Consider the following 18,357-nt stretch of genomic DNA (forward strand, 5'->3'; position numbering starts at 1 on the left):
ATTCCTATTAAAATATTAAAATATGTGTATAATACATTGCAACTACCTGTAATATTGCCAGTTAAGGAAAGTGTAGTGAGGCAATTAAGTCGTGACCACTCGCACTACTTTGGTAGCTGTGTTATCAGATTGTTGTGAAAAACTACAACAACTGACCTATGAATACCAAACGATAAGATAAGGATAAGATACCAAAAAGACGCGCTTTTCTTAACACTTATCAGTTCTCCACTGGCTTGTGTTAACTCAGTACCTTAAAAGGAAGGACCCGCTGGGATATATATCTTTGAAACTTCTTTAAGGTAATTTTGAACTTGTTGTGTACAATAGTTTCCGAAAGTTATTGTATTTTCACATAAATTATTGTAATCTCAAGAAAAGGAAGGTGAAACGACATTTTCATTATAAGAATTTTCGTCCCTTCTATCTCAAACGTCAGTAAAAATTTCGGGTTAAGTATGGGCTTAAAAAAAAGAGGGGGCGGGGACCCAAACCTCATTTTAAACAATGACACAACAATAACTTTAATTCATTTTCGAAAACAAATGTAAATTTACTGCATCTCTGGACAGAAGCACATCAATGCCCACGAAGGCATATACTGACGAAAAGGGTGTGGCATTGTTCTGTTGACCCTGAAACAACAGACGTAAAGCTGTCTTAAATATTTATTGTAGTCTCCACACCTGGTATCCTTCTGGATATGAGAATCATTTATTCCTGGTTGCAAAGCTTTGGCTTTGGGGCAGGAAAAAGGGACCTCGTATTGCAGCTACCTCTAGCTGCAATACAAGCTAGCTACCTTGGCAACATCTTGCCAAGGTGCAGCTCCACATTAATAAGATCAGGCGGTCAGAAGATGATTTCAAACCTTCCCTGACAGAACTTTGAGCCGTATTCCATAGCTCTTTTTATTTATCTATCGTTAGAGATGTTCAGTCTAAAAGGGATCAGATTGTCCACGGTAGCTATAGTAGATTCACATCACCGGTGCATCTGATGTCTCGGCAAGTTCCTTACGACGCTCCTGATTGGCTGTTGATAAGCCAATCACTGGGCTGGAAACTCTCTGTCTCTCTCCTGAGGGATACGTCTTTCAAAAGCATCCCTCAGGAGAGGTGGAACATACATCTTGCCTATATGAACTCTCTCGAGAGAGACTGAGAGTTTCCAGCCCTAGTATTGACTTATCAACAGTCAATCGGGAGCGTCGTAAGGGACTGGTGTAGACATCAAATGCACGGCTGATGTGAATCTACTATAGTGGTCTTTACAGCTCTTGCTTCGGAAAAAGCGACAAGGCGTGAGTGTGATCGTTAGTTTGGAAGGCAAATAGAAACCACTCTGCTGAGGCAACCGAGTTACGTGCAAAGCATGAGCAGTAATGCTCTATGAAGTCATTCTTTCATTTACTCATGTCGAACGCAACTCAAGTCAATAATTAGTCAGTCACTAAGTTATTTTTGAGAGTTTGTGTTAGGTTATACGTTTATTTTGAAGCCATTGGTATTCTACTTCATTAACTGCATAGTAGTGTTTATTGACTGTAAAATGACAGATATTAAGTCAATTATAACAGGAAGTATAATAACGCTGACTACTTCACACGCCTATTTACGTGATAAAGATGGACACATCATCCTCGTCTTATGTAAAAGGAACTTTGTGAATCTAATTTGCGGCGGGTGTTCTTCAACCCAGAAACAGGGCAAAGTCTCAATTTGCTGTCGAGGATAGCTTGTGGTTTGCCCTGAGAGTGCAAGCCAAAATGTTTATGGCAAAATGTACCAGGTACCGAGAACAGATGACCTAACAGCTTATTCGTACAAGTAGCCATAAATATAAATCTTTTATTATCAGCTGCCACCACTTACAACATGCGTTCTCTTGAGAGAGAGAGAGAGAGAGAGAGAATGTTGCTCCAAATGTGCCATTGTGTCCACTATGTGAAGTAATAATATGATTTGACTGAGTAATGTGTATAAATTACAGTTCATCGAACTGCCCTGAAGGTAAAGTATGAACCTCCTTCTCTTTCTCTATGAAAAGGGTCATTACCCAATTCCAGCAGTTTACCCATGCGCGCGGGAATGGTGGTCAAAAGAAATCACTGGTCCATGCACAAGTAAACTTGGAAGACTAACGTCCATAATCAAAAGAAGTTAGTGAAGATTGATGTATTTGCCGTAGATTGTATTTGATAGCTTTCCAACCCTATACAGGTGTGGGCCTTTTAATGTTGATCTGTGCAGTAAATCTTTTTTTTTTTCATCTTCTTTTGGCTTTGACATAGTATTATTTTAGGAAATGATTTAATATTTAATGTTATGTTTAAGATACGCTCACACAAACAGACATACACACATGTATATATAATATTTTAATATACATATGTAATATATATCTATATATATATATATATATAGTATAATTAAAAGTCACAAATATGGTTGTGATTTGATATTCAGTTAAAGATACAGGAATATTTTTAAATTTATAGAAATGGTCAGACTGTCAAGTACAACACACACACACCACACACACACACACACACACACACACACACACACATATATATATATATATATATATATATATATATATATATATATATATATATGTGCTACTTCATTCAGCTTTGACGCACTCACATTACGTATATTTCCATTGAAATTTGAGAGAGAGAGAGAGAGGAGAGAGAGAGAGAGAGAGAGAGAGAGAATGAATGCATAACCAAGATATTATCAGTTAGGTAATATTTCCACCTAAATACACCAACGCCGGGATTCACACGATAACACGGCTCAAGGCTGAATGAGTTGGAATGCTGAACACTATCTTACTGTCCTTATCTTACAGCATTCTTGGGGAAAGGACTTACTACTTAGTCATGCTTAAATTCAGTCTCGTTCAGGGATTAATTTTCCTCACTTGTATCTTACAGTTTTGCTCTCTCTCTCTCTCTCTCTCTCTCTCTCTCTCTCTCTCTCTCTCTCTCTCTCTCTCATTCGCTTTTTGTAAGGGGAAATTTTATTATTTGCGGTACCACTTGATGAGTTTATGGCTTGTTCGGGAGGCAATGAACACGTCACGAATAATAATAATAATAATAATAATAATAATAATGCAGTGACTAAATAATCTTTTATAAGTGACGTAGGAAATCTTTGAGCCCGATTAGACAGCGACACCGAAATTAGCTGGGCCAGTGGAAACTCAGCCGTAACAAAGATCGTAAAAAGGAGTTTCCTTTCCGGCAATTTTCTAAAAAGTGACATCGCCAGATTTCTTCTTCCGTGGCGTCTCAAATCTTGGTTGGCCCAGCATAGTGAAATGTGTAAATCAACGAGAGGAAAATGCACGGTTATACAGGATGGATGGCAGGGTAACAAGATGCTGGAACAATTACGCTGCAGGGAAAACTGACTCTCTTATGATTTCCGTACGTTTGAAGAGAGAATACATCGAATAAAAAGCCGTGAATAAATTAATATTTACGTCCTGAGACACGCACACAGCCGAAGGGAAAGCTGCTGGCTAGAGAATTCCTCGCAGCTGACACCAGCGAAAGTAGTAGACGCATGTCTCGCCAGTCATCGTAAACAGCAGGTCTCTTTAAGGTTGAAAATCCCCCGTATTATCAGCCAACTGTGAACTCTTAGGTGCTCATGCACGAGGCTTTACATTTCGAGAGCACAAAAGGGGGAATATGCGGAGTTTTGAGCGGCCTGCCGTAAAACAAACGCCAGAACATAAATTTCTTATAGAGAACTGGCGATAATTGTTCTTCTTCGGTTAGGCGGGCAGGCAATGTAGCTGGGAAAGCTCTTGCTGCTCTGTTGCTTAACGACAGGGAGTTTGTGTTATGAAGTTGGTGAACGTCCATTAAAAATCGCCTCTTAACCACCAAAATACACTTATTGATATTGGCGTGGAGAGAGATGCTCTCCCGCGTGACGCAAGTCTTGAAAGTGAATGTACAGTCAACACCAAAGGAAAATGTTGTTATGTTCTTGGCAATGCAAAATCCTTACATAAATCTTTTTTAAAGTGTAGGCGATGCAGTTGTGATGTTTAATGAACATGGTCAGTTATAATCAACCGATCCTTGGAACGCAAAGTATGGGGCAGTAAGGGGCCAAATCACAGTGACCTAAATACATTAATACATGCAAACATGCATACATTCCCATATGGTATATACTACATATGTATGCAAATACACATTATGAATGTGTGGTGTGCGTTTGTGAATAGATATATATTCCCTCTCTCAGTTTGCTGAGAGAGAGAGAGAGAGGTTATCTTGAAATAGGGTAATCAAAGGATTTTATTTGTAGAATCCAAAATAGAAAGGAAGTGGATTATATTAAAACAATGAACATTTTCCCGTCCGACATTCTGATGCTGAGATTGAACACATGCATTTGGTTGTCACCGGAAATTATAAGAAAAAAGAGAGTCCTTATCAGTTGATAAAACACCCGAGGCTAAATTCCACCTCCTTCCAAAGGAAGCTTATGTAGATTAAGCTGTGTTTTTCATGTTTTGTTTGTATGGTGGTTTTACGTTGCATGGGACCAATGGTTATTTAGCAACGGGACTTCCGAACCACACGTCGAGAGTGAACTTCCTTCACAAGAAATACATATCTCAATGGAATGCCCGAGAATCGAACTCGCAGCCACCGAGGTGGTAGGTCAAGACCATACCGAACTGCATGCATTCAGTCAATTAACCATTTAGCAAAATGACATCTTGAACCAGAGTGCTGCCATCATTCTTTCCTTCTCTCTTTTGTGATCAAATTTCCATTAGGGTATGTGAGACGATAAATCATATTCATTTGTTAATAATAGGTTTGATTAAATTTTAATGACAACAACAAGCTTTCTTTGCAAGTCACTAGGATTTTGGACTGGTTTCATTCGAATGTTTGCTCATTTTGATAATATTGATTATTAGTACGATATGTATATCATATACACCTTTACTTTTGGAGAGAGTGTAAAAAAAGAATGACAACAAATCCCCTTTATGACGTTTGCAATGTTAAATGTGAATCATTTAGAAACGATGGGAGGGAGAGATAGAGAAGAAGAAGAGAATAGAGGAAGAGAGAGGAGAGAGGAGAGCTCGATAATTTCTGGAAAGTTTTTTGTAAGACAGGTATGGCAATGATATTGCTTTAATATCCAGAAAGCGAGAGAATTTATATATGTTCGATAAAGGCGAGTATATCGGTGCGCGTTGGGTGATCGATATGTTGCTGATGAGTCTTTCGTGTAGGGGCACAATAAGAGCTAATGTTGTGGAAGTGTTATGTGGGTCGGTTTATACTTGATTCTGTATTTAAGGATGAATGTATTAATGGTTATTGTTATTGCTTCTTCTCTGGAGTAATCCTCTATCAGGAAACACGTCTTACCTCATATATATAATATCATATATATATATATATATATATATATATATATATATATATTATATATATATATATATATATATATGTGGGTGTGTGTGTATTATATACATATATGTGAGCAATAGAATACACAATACACTATATATACGTACATGTGTGTGCCTATGTCCGTGTGTATATGTGTATAACACATAACACTCTATATCCATATATATATCTATATATATATCCTATATCTATCATGATATAGTATATCTATTATATATATATATATATATATATATATATATATATATATATATATATATATTTCTTTCACCTCATCTACTTGCTTGCCACAACTCACTTTGAATCGTAATACGGTGATGAAATATTCATTCGGTTTCACCTTTAGAGTACATGACTTTTTTTTATGAGTTTTATGAGTGAGTATATTCTCATTTTGTGTCCACTTTACCCATGAAAACCTTAGAGAAATATATCGCATCCGATTTAATATGCCTTGACCCCTGGAACAGTTATCTATACATGATTTTTCAATTATGAATGAAAATTAAATTCAGGGCAGTTGTGACAACCTACATTATTTTGAAATACGACCAAGGCAGACTGATTACGTTATTCACACTTTCCCATGATTATCAGCTGTGCAGCAAGAAGCCGCTTGCATGCAATATCAAGCAACATGAATAGATTTGTAGCTCCATTGCTGTAGTATTCTGCTTGTGGAGTTGAGATACAAACATATGCCTTAATAGTTTCTGTATTTTGAAATTCCGAAGAGCGAGCTTCGTTGGTAACGTGCGAAGTTCTTCGTCAATAAATAAATAAATAAATAAATAAATAAATAAATAAATAAATAAATAAATAAATAAATAAATAAATAAATTTATCAAATAGTGTGTGCAAAACCGTAGAGTTTATTTATGCGATGCCTTTTGTTTTATATATAAAATCACTGCTTGCAATATCGATACACTACTCATCTGATATTTTTAATTTTGTTTTGCAGAGAAAACACTGCGATTATCTAACCTTATTTTTATACAGATAATGAACACCAGAAAAACTGAGTGATGGCCACAAGGCGGTCGTTATCTTCCATAACAATGTATAACAACATCCGTTAAGTCAGTTATCTATAATTTGCATACCTTACAGTAAACTGAATACCTCACATTAGTTCCAGAAAGCGATTCAATCTCGGTGAACAAAAAAGAAAGAAAAGGAACCGCTATATGACAAGATTTGTCGTTTCAAATGTGTTTTCTCATTATATATATGAATTACATACCGCCTAAGAGGCGTGGTTGGTATGGCCTTGGCTTGCCACCTCGGTGGCCGCGAGTTCGATTCTAGGGCATTCCATTGAGGGGTGAGAGATGTGTATTTCTGGTGATAGAAGTTCACTCTTGACGTGGTTCGGAAGTCACGTAAAGCAGTTGATCCCGTTGCTGAATAACCACTGGTTCCATGCAACGTAAAAACACCATACAAACAAAACAAAATGTATGAATTACAGTAATAACCTCTCTCTCTCTCTCTCTCTCTCTCTCTCTCTCTATATATAGATATAGTATTATATATATATATATATATATATTATAATATATATATCATTATACATATCAAATGTATATATACATATATACATGAAATCAACGTTTCAAAACGTCTGCCTGTTCACAAATCACGAAATAATAGAAAGGAGAGAAGTCCAGCTTTTCCCAAGGGAATATTTCGAAACGAGTGAATAAGTGTCGAAATAACTTGATCTTTACGGAAGGTGTGGCCTCCCATTCGACTTATCTCACTTTAAAGAGAAACCGGCGAAATGACAGTCGTCTTTTTTTCCCTTTATGTGTTAAGTAATGGACATTTTATTCTTACTATTGTGAGAGCTCCGGACTCGTTAAGCTCTGCAATTGCTCAAGATTCCCGTAGACATACCGTCCACATTAACTGTCACGGCCAAATCTCCTGAAGAGCAGATGTGGGAACCAAACCTCAAATATGTCTCCGGCAAAAGGAAACCGCCTTTGCATATAAAACACCTGTCAATTCATTACCCACACAGACAGACAGAGCCCTGGAAAGCAAGCGAAATCGCCTCCTATATGCAAGAGAAGAGTCTTTTTCAAAGAGTTCCGGGGGAATTTTCGGGGCGTGGGGGTGGGGGGAGATGTGGGTGGAAGGTGGTGGTCTCGAGAGCGCATGGAGGGGTTGGAACTGACTGACTGACTGTTCGTGTTTCCAGGAGCTCGTTCACAGCAGCCAACCTCCGGCTCGGCCTCAGCTCTAGTTACTCAGTGTTGGCCTGGTGCTGGTGCTGTTCAGTGCTAAGAGTCGGGTGGTCCGCGGTTCGTACTTGGTCCCGCTAACTAAACTCTCTTTCTCTCTGCACCTTGGACTACAATAATTTACCATGAGGCAACTACATCAAGAGAATGCTGTCCCACAGGTAAATGGGAAATATTTGACCAAGTTTGTTATTCCTGAACCGTAATGTAATCCTGTATTGCGATTCTGAGACTCGGGAGACATCTATACGTAGATTATGCGGAAGATGCTCGATCAAATCGAGATGAAAAAAATAGGGTTAAGTTTTATCAAGGAGAATTAACCGTCCATGAAAGCGTTTTAACTGCCCAACGATTGACTTTGCTCTTTTCATTAACTTCAAGGAGAGGACAGTCTTCATTTCTTTAAAATGTTATTATTTAAAGATTTACATACACTTTTTTTTTTAAGACTTCATCTTGTGCACTGATAACGTTTTCCTCCAACACTGTGTATACTATACAATATAATTTAGTCCTGGGTTTTCAAAATCTTGAATGAACTCTCCTCTCACTTAAAAAAAGTTTCTGCACTGATTACTGGTATATTTTCCATTATCTTTATTGTCTTGGTATTATGTGATAAACTTCCTGACCGGCAGGAATGAACTTATTTGGAGATAAGCAAGAAATGGAGATTGATTAAATTAGTACATTTATTCGAGATAATTGAAAACTTTTTGAAGAGCAATGGATAAAATTAGTTTGTCTATTAACATACCAAATTTATCTTAAACTTCCACGATTACAAGGGTGGTCATATTCATTTTGGTGCACACTCACAAACGTACACAAACGCACATAGGCGCATTCACTCTCATTTATATAGTATATATATGAACACAAACTTTAACTTGTAAATTAAGAATTTTACGTTCCGTATACATAATATTACTATAATTTCATGATAATATTCGATCTTTCATATCAAGACAATAAGTGATAGGCAGCCAAAGCAATTTTATAAAAACATCTTCAGATAATATTGAATTCGTTTAATGTCATTAATTTCTAAAGGTATTTATGTGTAGGATATGCATTCATAATATTATATATATATATATATATATATATATATATACACACTAAAGGTATTTATGTGTAGGATATGCATTTATAATAATTATATATAATATATATATATATATACATACATACATACATATATACATACACACACACACACACACACACACACACACATATATATATATAATATATATATATATATATATATATATATATATATATATATATATATATATATAATGTGTGTGTGTGTGAGTGGGACTACTCATGGAAACGTTCTTGACCACCAGTTGATCAGAAATGTCTTGACACACTCGTCCTTCACAAGTAGACTCGGTCGGTAATCAGCATGGAAATCAGAGGGTGGGTTCCTGAAGGAAACTAGCTTGCCTTATTAGCGGTTAGAAAGTAAGTCATTAGATTAATGTCTGCCTGAGTGTCGCGCTGGCGACGGGAGTTCCTGTGGCATAGAGTAACGGGAGAGAAAACGGTCACGGGTGTTAGTGGTTCGGCTGCTGTTTAAGACCATTATCTCTCTCGCTAACCTCCGCGGCCGTTACGGGCGCTCTTTGCATACACACTCGCATGATCTTCGTCAGCCGAAAACATTACCTGGCGGAGTGGAGTATACATTACGTAGCACTCGCCTGAACAGTTAATTTCTCTTTTTTTTTTCCTCCTTCTCTGGTGTTTGTGTTTGTTTATAGTATGAAGAGCAATGTGGCTTGAGATGTGTAAATTGAGAGTTGTTTGTCTTATGCAAATTGTTACAACGCACTTGTAAAGCAGGGTGAATGCTATTAAGTGGATGTTAATAGTTTTTGTCAGCAATTTTGTGTACTGAGCGAGACCATATTAATTCTCTTCCACGCCGGATGTCAGTAGACAAAATATTAAAATATGCACACACACACACATACCCCACGGTGTCGATGACCTTAAATGACGCCAAGCTGTGATAATCGTTGAATAAATAAATAAATACATGAAGAATGAACAACACAAATCCCATACACAAAATAATTCCCTTTTATAATTCGTGACCGTAAAGTTCGTCGGCATCATAAGAGAGGAGCATTTTTGCCTTGCACTCATCATTTTGATATTTTGAATGCTAACATTTTTTGTGGTCCCTCGTCCGCTTTAACTATATCTTCCTGCTCTCTCTCTCTCTCAATCTCTCTCTCTCTCTCTCTCTCTCTCTCTCTCTCTCTATATATATATATATATATATATATATATATATATATATATATATATATATATATATATATATATATATATATAGATTATAATCACTTTTGCGCGTGATTCATTTATCACACTATTCACAGGTTTAAAGTAAGAGGCGGGTGTAGGTCCTGACCGGTTTCGACTTTTGGTTTATTTCCAAGCCATTGACGATGGCTTGGAAATAAAGTTGAAACCGGTCAGGACCTACACCCCTGTCTCTTATTTTTCACCTATGGATATGTGATATATATTAAATTTATATAATATATATAATTATAATATATATGTTATTATATATAATAATGTATATTATATAGATGTACTTATAGGGTATATGCATGTATAAATATTTCTATATATTTATCAATACTATTTCTTACTGATTTACCCAGTATGTTTAAATTCTTATGGGATTCCCGATTCATGAGGAATCTAGGAATGGCTGCTAAAGTTTGCTATAATGGTGTACTAATTTCATCTGCGGAAAGTGATCGATTTGTTTCTTAAATCAAAGGAGTAAGTCAGGTGAACATAAGCAGGGAAAAAATTCCTTAACAAGAGAAAAGATGCCTCTACCCTTTCATTGGCAATGAACGACCACCCATAGCTGTCACAGTATCTACCGTGATAATCATATTTTCGTTAGCGATGCTTTCCCTGACAATATTGCAAGGATACATCGCTGTAAGTTTTAAGTTAGGTCTTCTAGTGGGGCGTCCTTTATAGTCAATTGTCAACCATCAACACACCGCCCCCCCCCCCCCCCCCCCGGCAATGGCTTCTTTCCAGCTCTAGAGGCAGAAAGGGTTAAGTAAAAAGAAAAAAAAAAACGTGTGAAAAAAGGAGCTTTGCCAAGGTATAATCTGGTCAAGTTGTCTTTCAGACTTTTTTTTTGCATTCTTATGAGTTTATAACAGGTTGCTAGAAGCAATACCTGTTTTGCTTTCGTCTTTATTACCCGCTTTATCCAAAGATAGGGGTCAGTAATGTGTACAGAACCAAACTGAACATTTATGAAACTAGATTTTAGCAACTAAGACAGAGAATACTAAGGCAATTCTTATATATAATTTTATACATTATAAATAATGTTTTCGATACATTTCTATACTGAAGTTAGGAATCGTTTACATATCACATTTCCTTTAGTAGTAAATATTTTTTTTTAATTCACATCTCCAGCAACTTTACTTTATATTATGCAAGTTTACAGAACCCTTCAGTGTGCCTTTTTTAGAGAGAGAGGAGAGAGAGAGAGAGAGAGAGAGAGGATAGAGAGATGAGAGAGAGAGAGAGAGGAGAGACGATTTGCGAGGAGAGAGAGAGAGAGAGAGAGAGAGAGAGAGAGAATTTGTCGTTACCTAAGGGGAGACAGAAGCCCATTAAAACTTGTAAACCTCTCTTTCTCTCTCAAGTTCCTTATCGTGGCCGACTGGGAGAAGGAATAGATTTACTAGTTTCGGGAGATGGGGTTGAAGTGTTCTAGGATTGTTTTGTTTAGGAGTTAGATTAGGAATTTTGGAATGGCCTACTCTGTGTAGCTTTGTGAGTTCATAATTCCTTTTTTCTTGTAAGACAGTGTTTATTTAAAATCATCAGTTGTAAGGTGATACTCGATATGTGTGTAAATATATACATATGTATATGTACAGACACACACATTATATATATATATCTATATCTATATATATATAATATATATTATAGTAATAATATTTTGTTAATATATATATATATATATGTATGTATGGGTATGCTATTTATATGTGTGTGTGGTGGGGGCGGGGGATGGGGAAATCTGAAAAACACGTAAGTGCAAAACTTTACCTGTTAGCTTCATTGCGAGCAAAGTTGTTTGGGTGACCTTTGCGGTTACGGCAATTTGTCCTTTTAGAACAAAAATCTTAGTTTTCATTTTGCACTTCAACTCACTGGAGTGAACATGCATCTTCTTCCTCGCTCTGCCTTCGTTTTATATTGATGCTGTATATTCGTTATTATTCCGGATACTTTCAATTACTCCTTCGTATTATTTCCTTTCACACCGATAGGCGCGAATGACGAAAGGAAATCCGAATATGGCTTCCTCGACAAAAGAAAAGAATATTCTTTTCGTTGAATTTGTCAGTTCTATGAAGTAGACTCGTATTCTCAAGTTATAAGATAAAATGGACATTTATATATGTATGTGTCTAATATATATATATATATATATATTCTAATATTCTATATATGTATATATACCCGTATATATATATTATATATATATATATATATATTATATATATATATTCTATATGTGTATATATACACATGTATCTCTCTCTCTCTCTCTCTCTCTTCTCTCTCTCTCTCTCTCTCTCTCTCTCTCTATATATATATATATATATATATATATATATATATATATATATATATATATTATATATACATATATATATATATATATTATATATATTATTTATATATATATATATATATTTATTATTTATACATATATATTTTTCATTCAGTATTCAAAAGCTCTACACACTGCAATGGAAGGTCATACGAAGTGTCGAATATTGGAACTAATTGGACAGTATCAAGTATTGTACATGTCTGAATTTCATCTTCAAAGGAAGAAGATGGTGCTAGTAGACGGAGTCTCAGAGAGAGAGAGAGAGAGAGAGAGAGAGAGAGAGAGAGAGAGAGAGTAGTGTCAGTGTTTCAGTTCCAGGTGCCACATCCAGTTGCCTTAAGCCGGGAGGTGGCACTATAATCACATTTTTGGCCATGCCGGGACCTTCACTGTCTTTGATCTGGGCTCTTCTGCGTGAATTTCGTATTTTGACTTTTTTTTATCTTTTTAATGGGACCCCCTTATTATTTAGCAACCCTCCTGTGTTATAGCTACTTGTCAATTTTACGCCTATCTTAATTTTCTTTGCTAAGGTTTTTCAGCTTTTAAATATTCTCATCTTCCTATGTAGAAGTTTTACTATCTTTTGTCTTGTTTTATTTTATAATAATAAAAATAAAAAATATAATAATAAAATAATAAAATAATAATAATAATTAATCAAATTAATAATAATAATAGACACGATCCCAAGATCCCTGAGAAGGAAACTGGAAAAATTAAACGCTGAAGTAGCTCCAGGAATCATGCAGAAGAGTATGCTCCTGGAAACAGCGCACATAGTAAGAACAGTGATGGATTCCTGAAGAGGCAGGATGCAACCCGGAACCCCACACTTTAAGACCACCTATACTCTGTTTTTTTTTCATCTGTCTATTCGCCTGTGGTGTTTTTGTATGGTAACACTGCGTCCCGGGCTTTAGATATTTATGCTATGTGTAAGTTTTAGGTAAATAAAAGGATATCTGGGTGTACATTTGCAACTGAAAAGTGTTTTAATAATTTACTGTATGCGAATTACAACGTTAATATTCGAAATAGGATATTGTTATAATCGTTGAATGTAAGCTGAATGTAACTGTCTAAAGCCCGGGACGCAGTGTTACCATACAAAAACACCACAGGCGGATGGACAGATGGAAAAAAAACAGTATAGTCGAATAGGATGACTGATAGAAATAATAATAAAAATAATCTTGTCTATGAAGACGGCTGAGAGAGAGAGGAAGAGAGGAAGAGAGGAGGAGAAGAGAGAGACGAGAGAGAGAGAGATGATAGGAGAGAGGAGAGAGAGAGAGAGGAGAGAGAGAGAGAGAGAGAGAGAGAGGAAATTTGGACTTCATTTTATTCTGCATCTAGGCTTATTTAGCCTAGTCATGCTCAGCTTGGCAGGAACATAGAAAACGACTGTGAATGATTGAGGGAGATTGTGGGAGGGCACTGAACAAGCTGGGCAGCCTGTTAACTCCCTATTTTCAAAGGCTGGATCTAGAAAAATAAGTTAGGTTATAAATGTCTGTTAATGAGGTCTGCGAGACAAAATACCTCAGCCTCAGCTGGTGATGGGCTCCTGATTAAATTCCTCATAATGATATAACCGTTTGCAAAGTTATGAGACAACAGGTCTGAATGAGATGGTGTTATCGACTAGACTAAAAACAGTATGAACTCGACAAGACAGTTTTTTAATGCCTATGAAAGGGCCCGGGAACCTAATTTATTAAGTGTGATTACCTTTCTTCCTGGAGATCCTTCCCAGGGCCTTTTAGTCTGGTTACTGTGTCACATGAAAGGGTAATGATTTCTCCTCTCTACTCTGGCGTTTATTCTCTCATTTGATTCCTCTGCATCTTGACATGCTGGCACGAAGTCTTTTCTGTTATGTGGAGACATTTATGTCCGCTATCATAATTAAATCCCCTGTCACCTCGTTCCTAGACTGCTCACTCAATCCTGTGCTGTTGAGTGCCAGTGATAGTAGTAGGTGTCAAGACGGCTGAAATGTCCTCGTCTTAACATTATGACCCATTGGAAGTCTCGCTCTGTCTTTCAGTTGCCGAGGAAATTGTCACAGAATCTTAGTGGGTCATGAGTGACATTGAAAAATTTGGACCCTGTTGTAGGGGTGTAAGAATACTACTACTGTAGGTCCTGCGTGACGTCAAAGGCGACTAAAAGGACAGCTGCTGCCTTGCAATCTTACTTTTTAGTCAAAGGCTAGGCCCACCGCCAGTAACTGTGGAAACTGGTACCTTGCAGTGGACTTTTTGGTCAAAGGCTCGGCCCACCGCCAGTAACTGTGGAAACTGCTACCTTGCAGGTGGACTTTTTGGTCAAAGCCTCGGCCCACCGCCAGTTACTGTGGAAACTGTTGCCTTGCAGGTGGACTTTTTGGTCAAAGGCTCGGCCCACCGCCAGTAACTGTGGAAACTGCTACCTTGTAGCTGGACTTTTTGGTCAAAGGCTCGGCCCACCGCCAGTAACTGTGGAAACTGCTACCATGCAGGTGGACTTTTTGGTCAAAGGCTCGGCCCACCGCCATTAACTGTGGAAACTGCTACCATGCAGGTGGACTTTTTGGTCAAAGGCTCGGCCCACCGCCATTAACTGTGGAAACTGCTACCTTGCAGGTGGACTTTTTGGTCCAAGGCTCGGCCCACCGCCAGTAACTGTGGGACCACACTGCATACATTGCAGGTGGACTTTTTGGTCCAAGGCTCGGCCCACCGCCAGTAACTGTGGAAACTGCTACTTTGCAGGTGGACTTTTTGGTCAAAGGCTCGGCCCACCGCCAGTAACTGTGGAAACTGCTACCTTGCAGGTGGACTTTTTGGTCAAAGGCTCGGCCCACCGCCAATAATTGTGGTTGATGACAGCGAGGGCATGCGGCCGTAAAAACCCTTTTTCCAAACAACAAAACATGACTGATGCATACAGTGGAGAAGGTGCATCAAGCGACCGTACCGTTAATGTAGGGATAACGGTGGGGAAGAAGGCTGACATTGAACAATTTCAGCTCATGATAAATAACAAACGCCAGAGGAAATGGCTGATACTCTTTCAGGCCTTTAGATGAACTCTGATGGTGGAACCGTACTACTGACAAACAAATCGATTCTCTAGTGCCCATAAGTTTTAATTCCTGAGAAGGACCCTATGCTAATGGACTAATTGACCATAAACGATTACGTATTCTGTTTATTTTATAAAGATGGTTATTGTCCATAGACCTTCACTTTTGATCAAGGCAGGAGAAATTCAAGCATAAGATTTACTCGTATATCAGGAAACAAAAATTGTTTTGGAAACGTAGATTTTATACAGTTACACGAGACCTATTTCCGAAAGAGAAGCGTCTTCTTGAATATGCTAAAACAATTTCTCTTGCTCCTGTGAACAAGGAAAGGAAGGAGGCCGAACGGGAAAAAAACAACGAAGTAGGAAAAATTTTACATGAAGAAGACCTTCCCGAATTCACATAACTGTGCAGTAACAAGCACTTTATTGGCCATTTTGAGCAGATGATGCGCAAATTAAACGAAAGGAAAACGGAAAAAAGAATGAATAAGTATGTGATAAAATAACAGAGAGAGAGAGAGAGAGAGAGAGAGAGAGAGAGAGAGAGAGAGAGAGAGAGAGACTCTCCCTTTCAAACTTGAAAATCCATTTCACCCTCGCAACGGATGGAGAATCTTAAAACGAAGTCATAAATTGAAAACGAAGAGAGAGATACTGCCATAATTAGTACTACTGACATTTTTCTTTCTCATCATCATCATCATCATCATCATATAATTATTTATGATACCCATCATCAATTTTGTTATTATAAAGATTATGTAAGGAACACAGAAGAGAAGAAGTGGCGAGAGAATAAAGTGCGAGGCGGAAATGCCTATTCCCAGCCGGATGCAGAAGGGACGAAATCATTCCTTTCCCAAACTCGGTTGCCATTCGCCACTATCTTAACACCGCCAGCGAGCGACGCATCAGCCAGTGAACCAGCCTGTGTAATATCGCGCCTAATGCAGGACAGAACAACTATGCAAATACGCCTTTGGCCCGCAAGGTGACGACAAAGCAAATTGGAATAATGTTTCTCTCTTTATGTCGCGTCGCGTGGTACCTGCTACTCCGCTGGGCATAAACGCTAATCGGGGTATTTAGTCTCCTCGTCTCGGGTGCAATACCTGTGTCACGCCGTGGCACTGATGCCTTTCCAATTAAATCTGCGCCGGTGTGGGTGCTACTACTGGCCTGCGGTTTGGTGGTATTGATAAGAGTGTTCTGAAATGAAAGCATTTTTATAGTAGTGCTTGAAGATTCCACTGAGCAGATGTGGAAAATAATGTAAAAATACAATTATTTAATACGTCAGCCACGGAATTGCTATACCACTTCTCGCTACGTTTAAGCATTACAAAATGTCGCTTTCAGAAAAACACTGTATTTCATTGCAGGTTTGGTATTGAAAGCTCTGTTTTAAAACCATTACTCCCGCAGTGCATGAAGATTCCACTTAAGATGTGAAAAGTGAAGAAATATATATATATATATATATATATATATATATATATATATATATAATATATATATATATATAATCAAAGCTATTTTATCAGTTAGCCACAAAATGACTACCACTTTAGGCTACGTTTAAGCATTGCAAAAGGCCATTTTCAGGAAAAAGGAAAAAACGCTGCATTTCAATTATAATAGTTACATCATAGCACAGAACATTTCGCAATGAATTACGTCCCGCCACTTTGTATAATTCTGATTAAAACACTAGACTGCTGCAACCGGAAGTGGCGAAACTAGGTAGACTACAACGCGTGGAAAGTAACTTAAGTAATGGAACCCGTCAGTTCAGTATGTCAAGCGAGCTTAGCCTGTCCGCCGAGCAAATGAATGCGGAGTAAATTCATCCATAAATTTTCGAATGCCAGAATGGACGGAGGGACCGTGGCAGCCGAGCCAACAGCTCCGGCGAAGAGGAGTCGAACACTGGCGGTCACGAACACCTCCTGGCTTACGGGTCAGTGGTGCTCTGACGGTTACTCAACAGTAAATGGAGCTCCGCGTTCCGAGTGTTCTGCTGCTTGGATGGTTATATATGGTGCTCTGGTTCTTTCTGACTGAGGCACGCGTGCGAACACTCTGGTAACGGCCTTTTGGTTCACTAGGCTTATTGGTTCACTACGTCTTTTGGCTCACTGTGCGTTTTCGATCACGAAGCAATTTTGGTTCACTAGGCCTTCTGGTTCACTAGGCCTTTTGGCTCATTATGCATTTTGGTTCTCGAGGCCTTCAGGTTAACTAGGCATTATGGTTCACTAGGGCATTCTGGTTCACTAGGTCTTTTGGTTCACTAGGCCTTATGGTTCACTAGGGGATTCTGGTTCACCAGGTCTTTTGATTAACTAGGCCTAATGGTTCACTTGGATCTTTTGGTTCACTAACTATTTTTGGTTCACTAGGCCTTTTAGTTCTCTAGGTATTTTTGTTCACTAGGTATTTTGGTTCGCTTGGCCTTTTGTTTGCTAGGCCTTATGGTTCTCTAGGTCTATTGGTTCACTAGGCCTTTAGTTTCTTAGGCATATTGGTTCACAAAAACAAAGGCTTTACTGGGCATGGAAGGAGGAAATTAGTCATAGCTTTTAAAAAACTTGCTTCATTCTCTCTGCTTCCTTTCCTCACCTTTAGTCTCAAGTTCTCGTCACGGTCCTTCGGGCTGCTGGTTCTTTTCTGTCGTATGGTGAAAGTAGATAAAGGTTGTGCTTCTTTTGTTAAATATGATTGAAAGAAAGAATTTGAGACGTGGTTCGTATGAGAAGACACTGACTTCCCGTTGCAGTCTCTCAGAATTACATGAAACTTATAATTAATTTGTAGCTCGCGTGTTCGTCCCGTTCACCTTGATTTCACTT

At 37.9% G+C, this 18,357-nt stretch overlaps 1 protein-coding gene across 2 annotated transcripts in view; it reads left to right on the forward strand.

The window, feature by feature from the left end:
* Nucleotides 1–218: 218 nt before the first annotated feature.
* The window catches only part of LOC135196452 (low density lipoprotein receptor adapter protein 1-like), a 43,728-nt gene continuing 25,589 nt past the window's right edge, over nt 219–18,357 (forward strand). Inside the window, exon 1 of one of the 2 annotated variants that reach the window (XM_064223295.1) lies at nt 219–302. Coding sequence is in view for 1 of the 2 variants with exons in the window: in XM_064223293.1 (XP_064079363.1) it covers nt 7,851–7,886 (36 nt within the window). In the remaining variant the exon portion in view is untranslated. Of the gene's footprint in view, nt 303–7,706; nt 7,887–18,357 lie in introns of those variants that run through there. The other variant, XM_064223293.1, reaches the window with a different exon arrangement.

This window comes from Macrobrachium nipponense, chromosome 17, assembly GCF_015104395.2.
Source record: "Macrobrachium nipponense isolate FS-2020 chromosome 17, ASM1510439v2, whole genome shotgun sequence".
NCBI lineage: Eukaryota > Metazoa > Arthropoda > Malacostraca > Decapoda > Palaemonidae > Macrobrachium > Macrobrachium nipponense.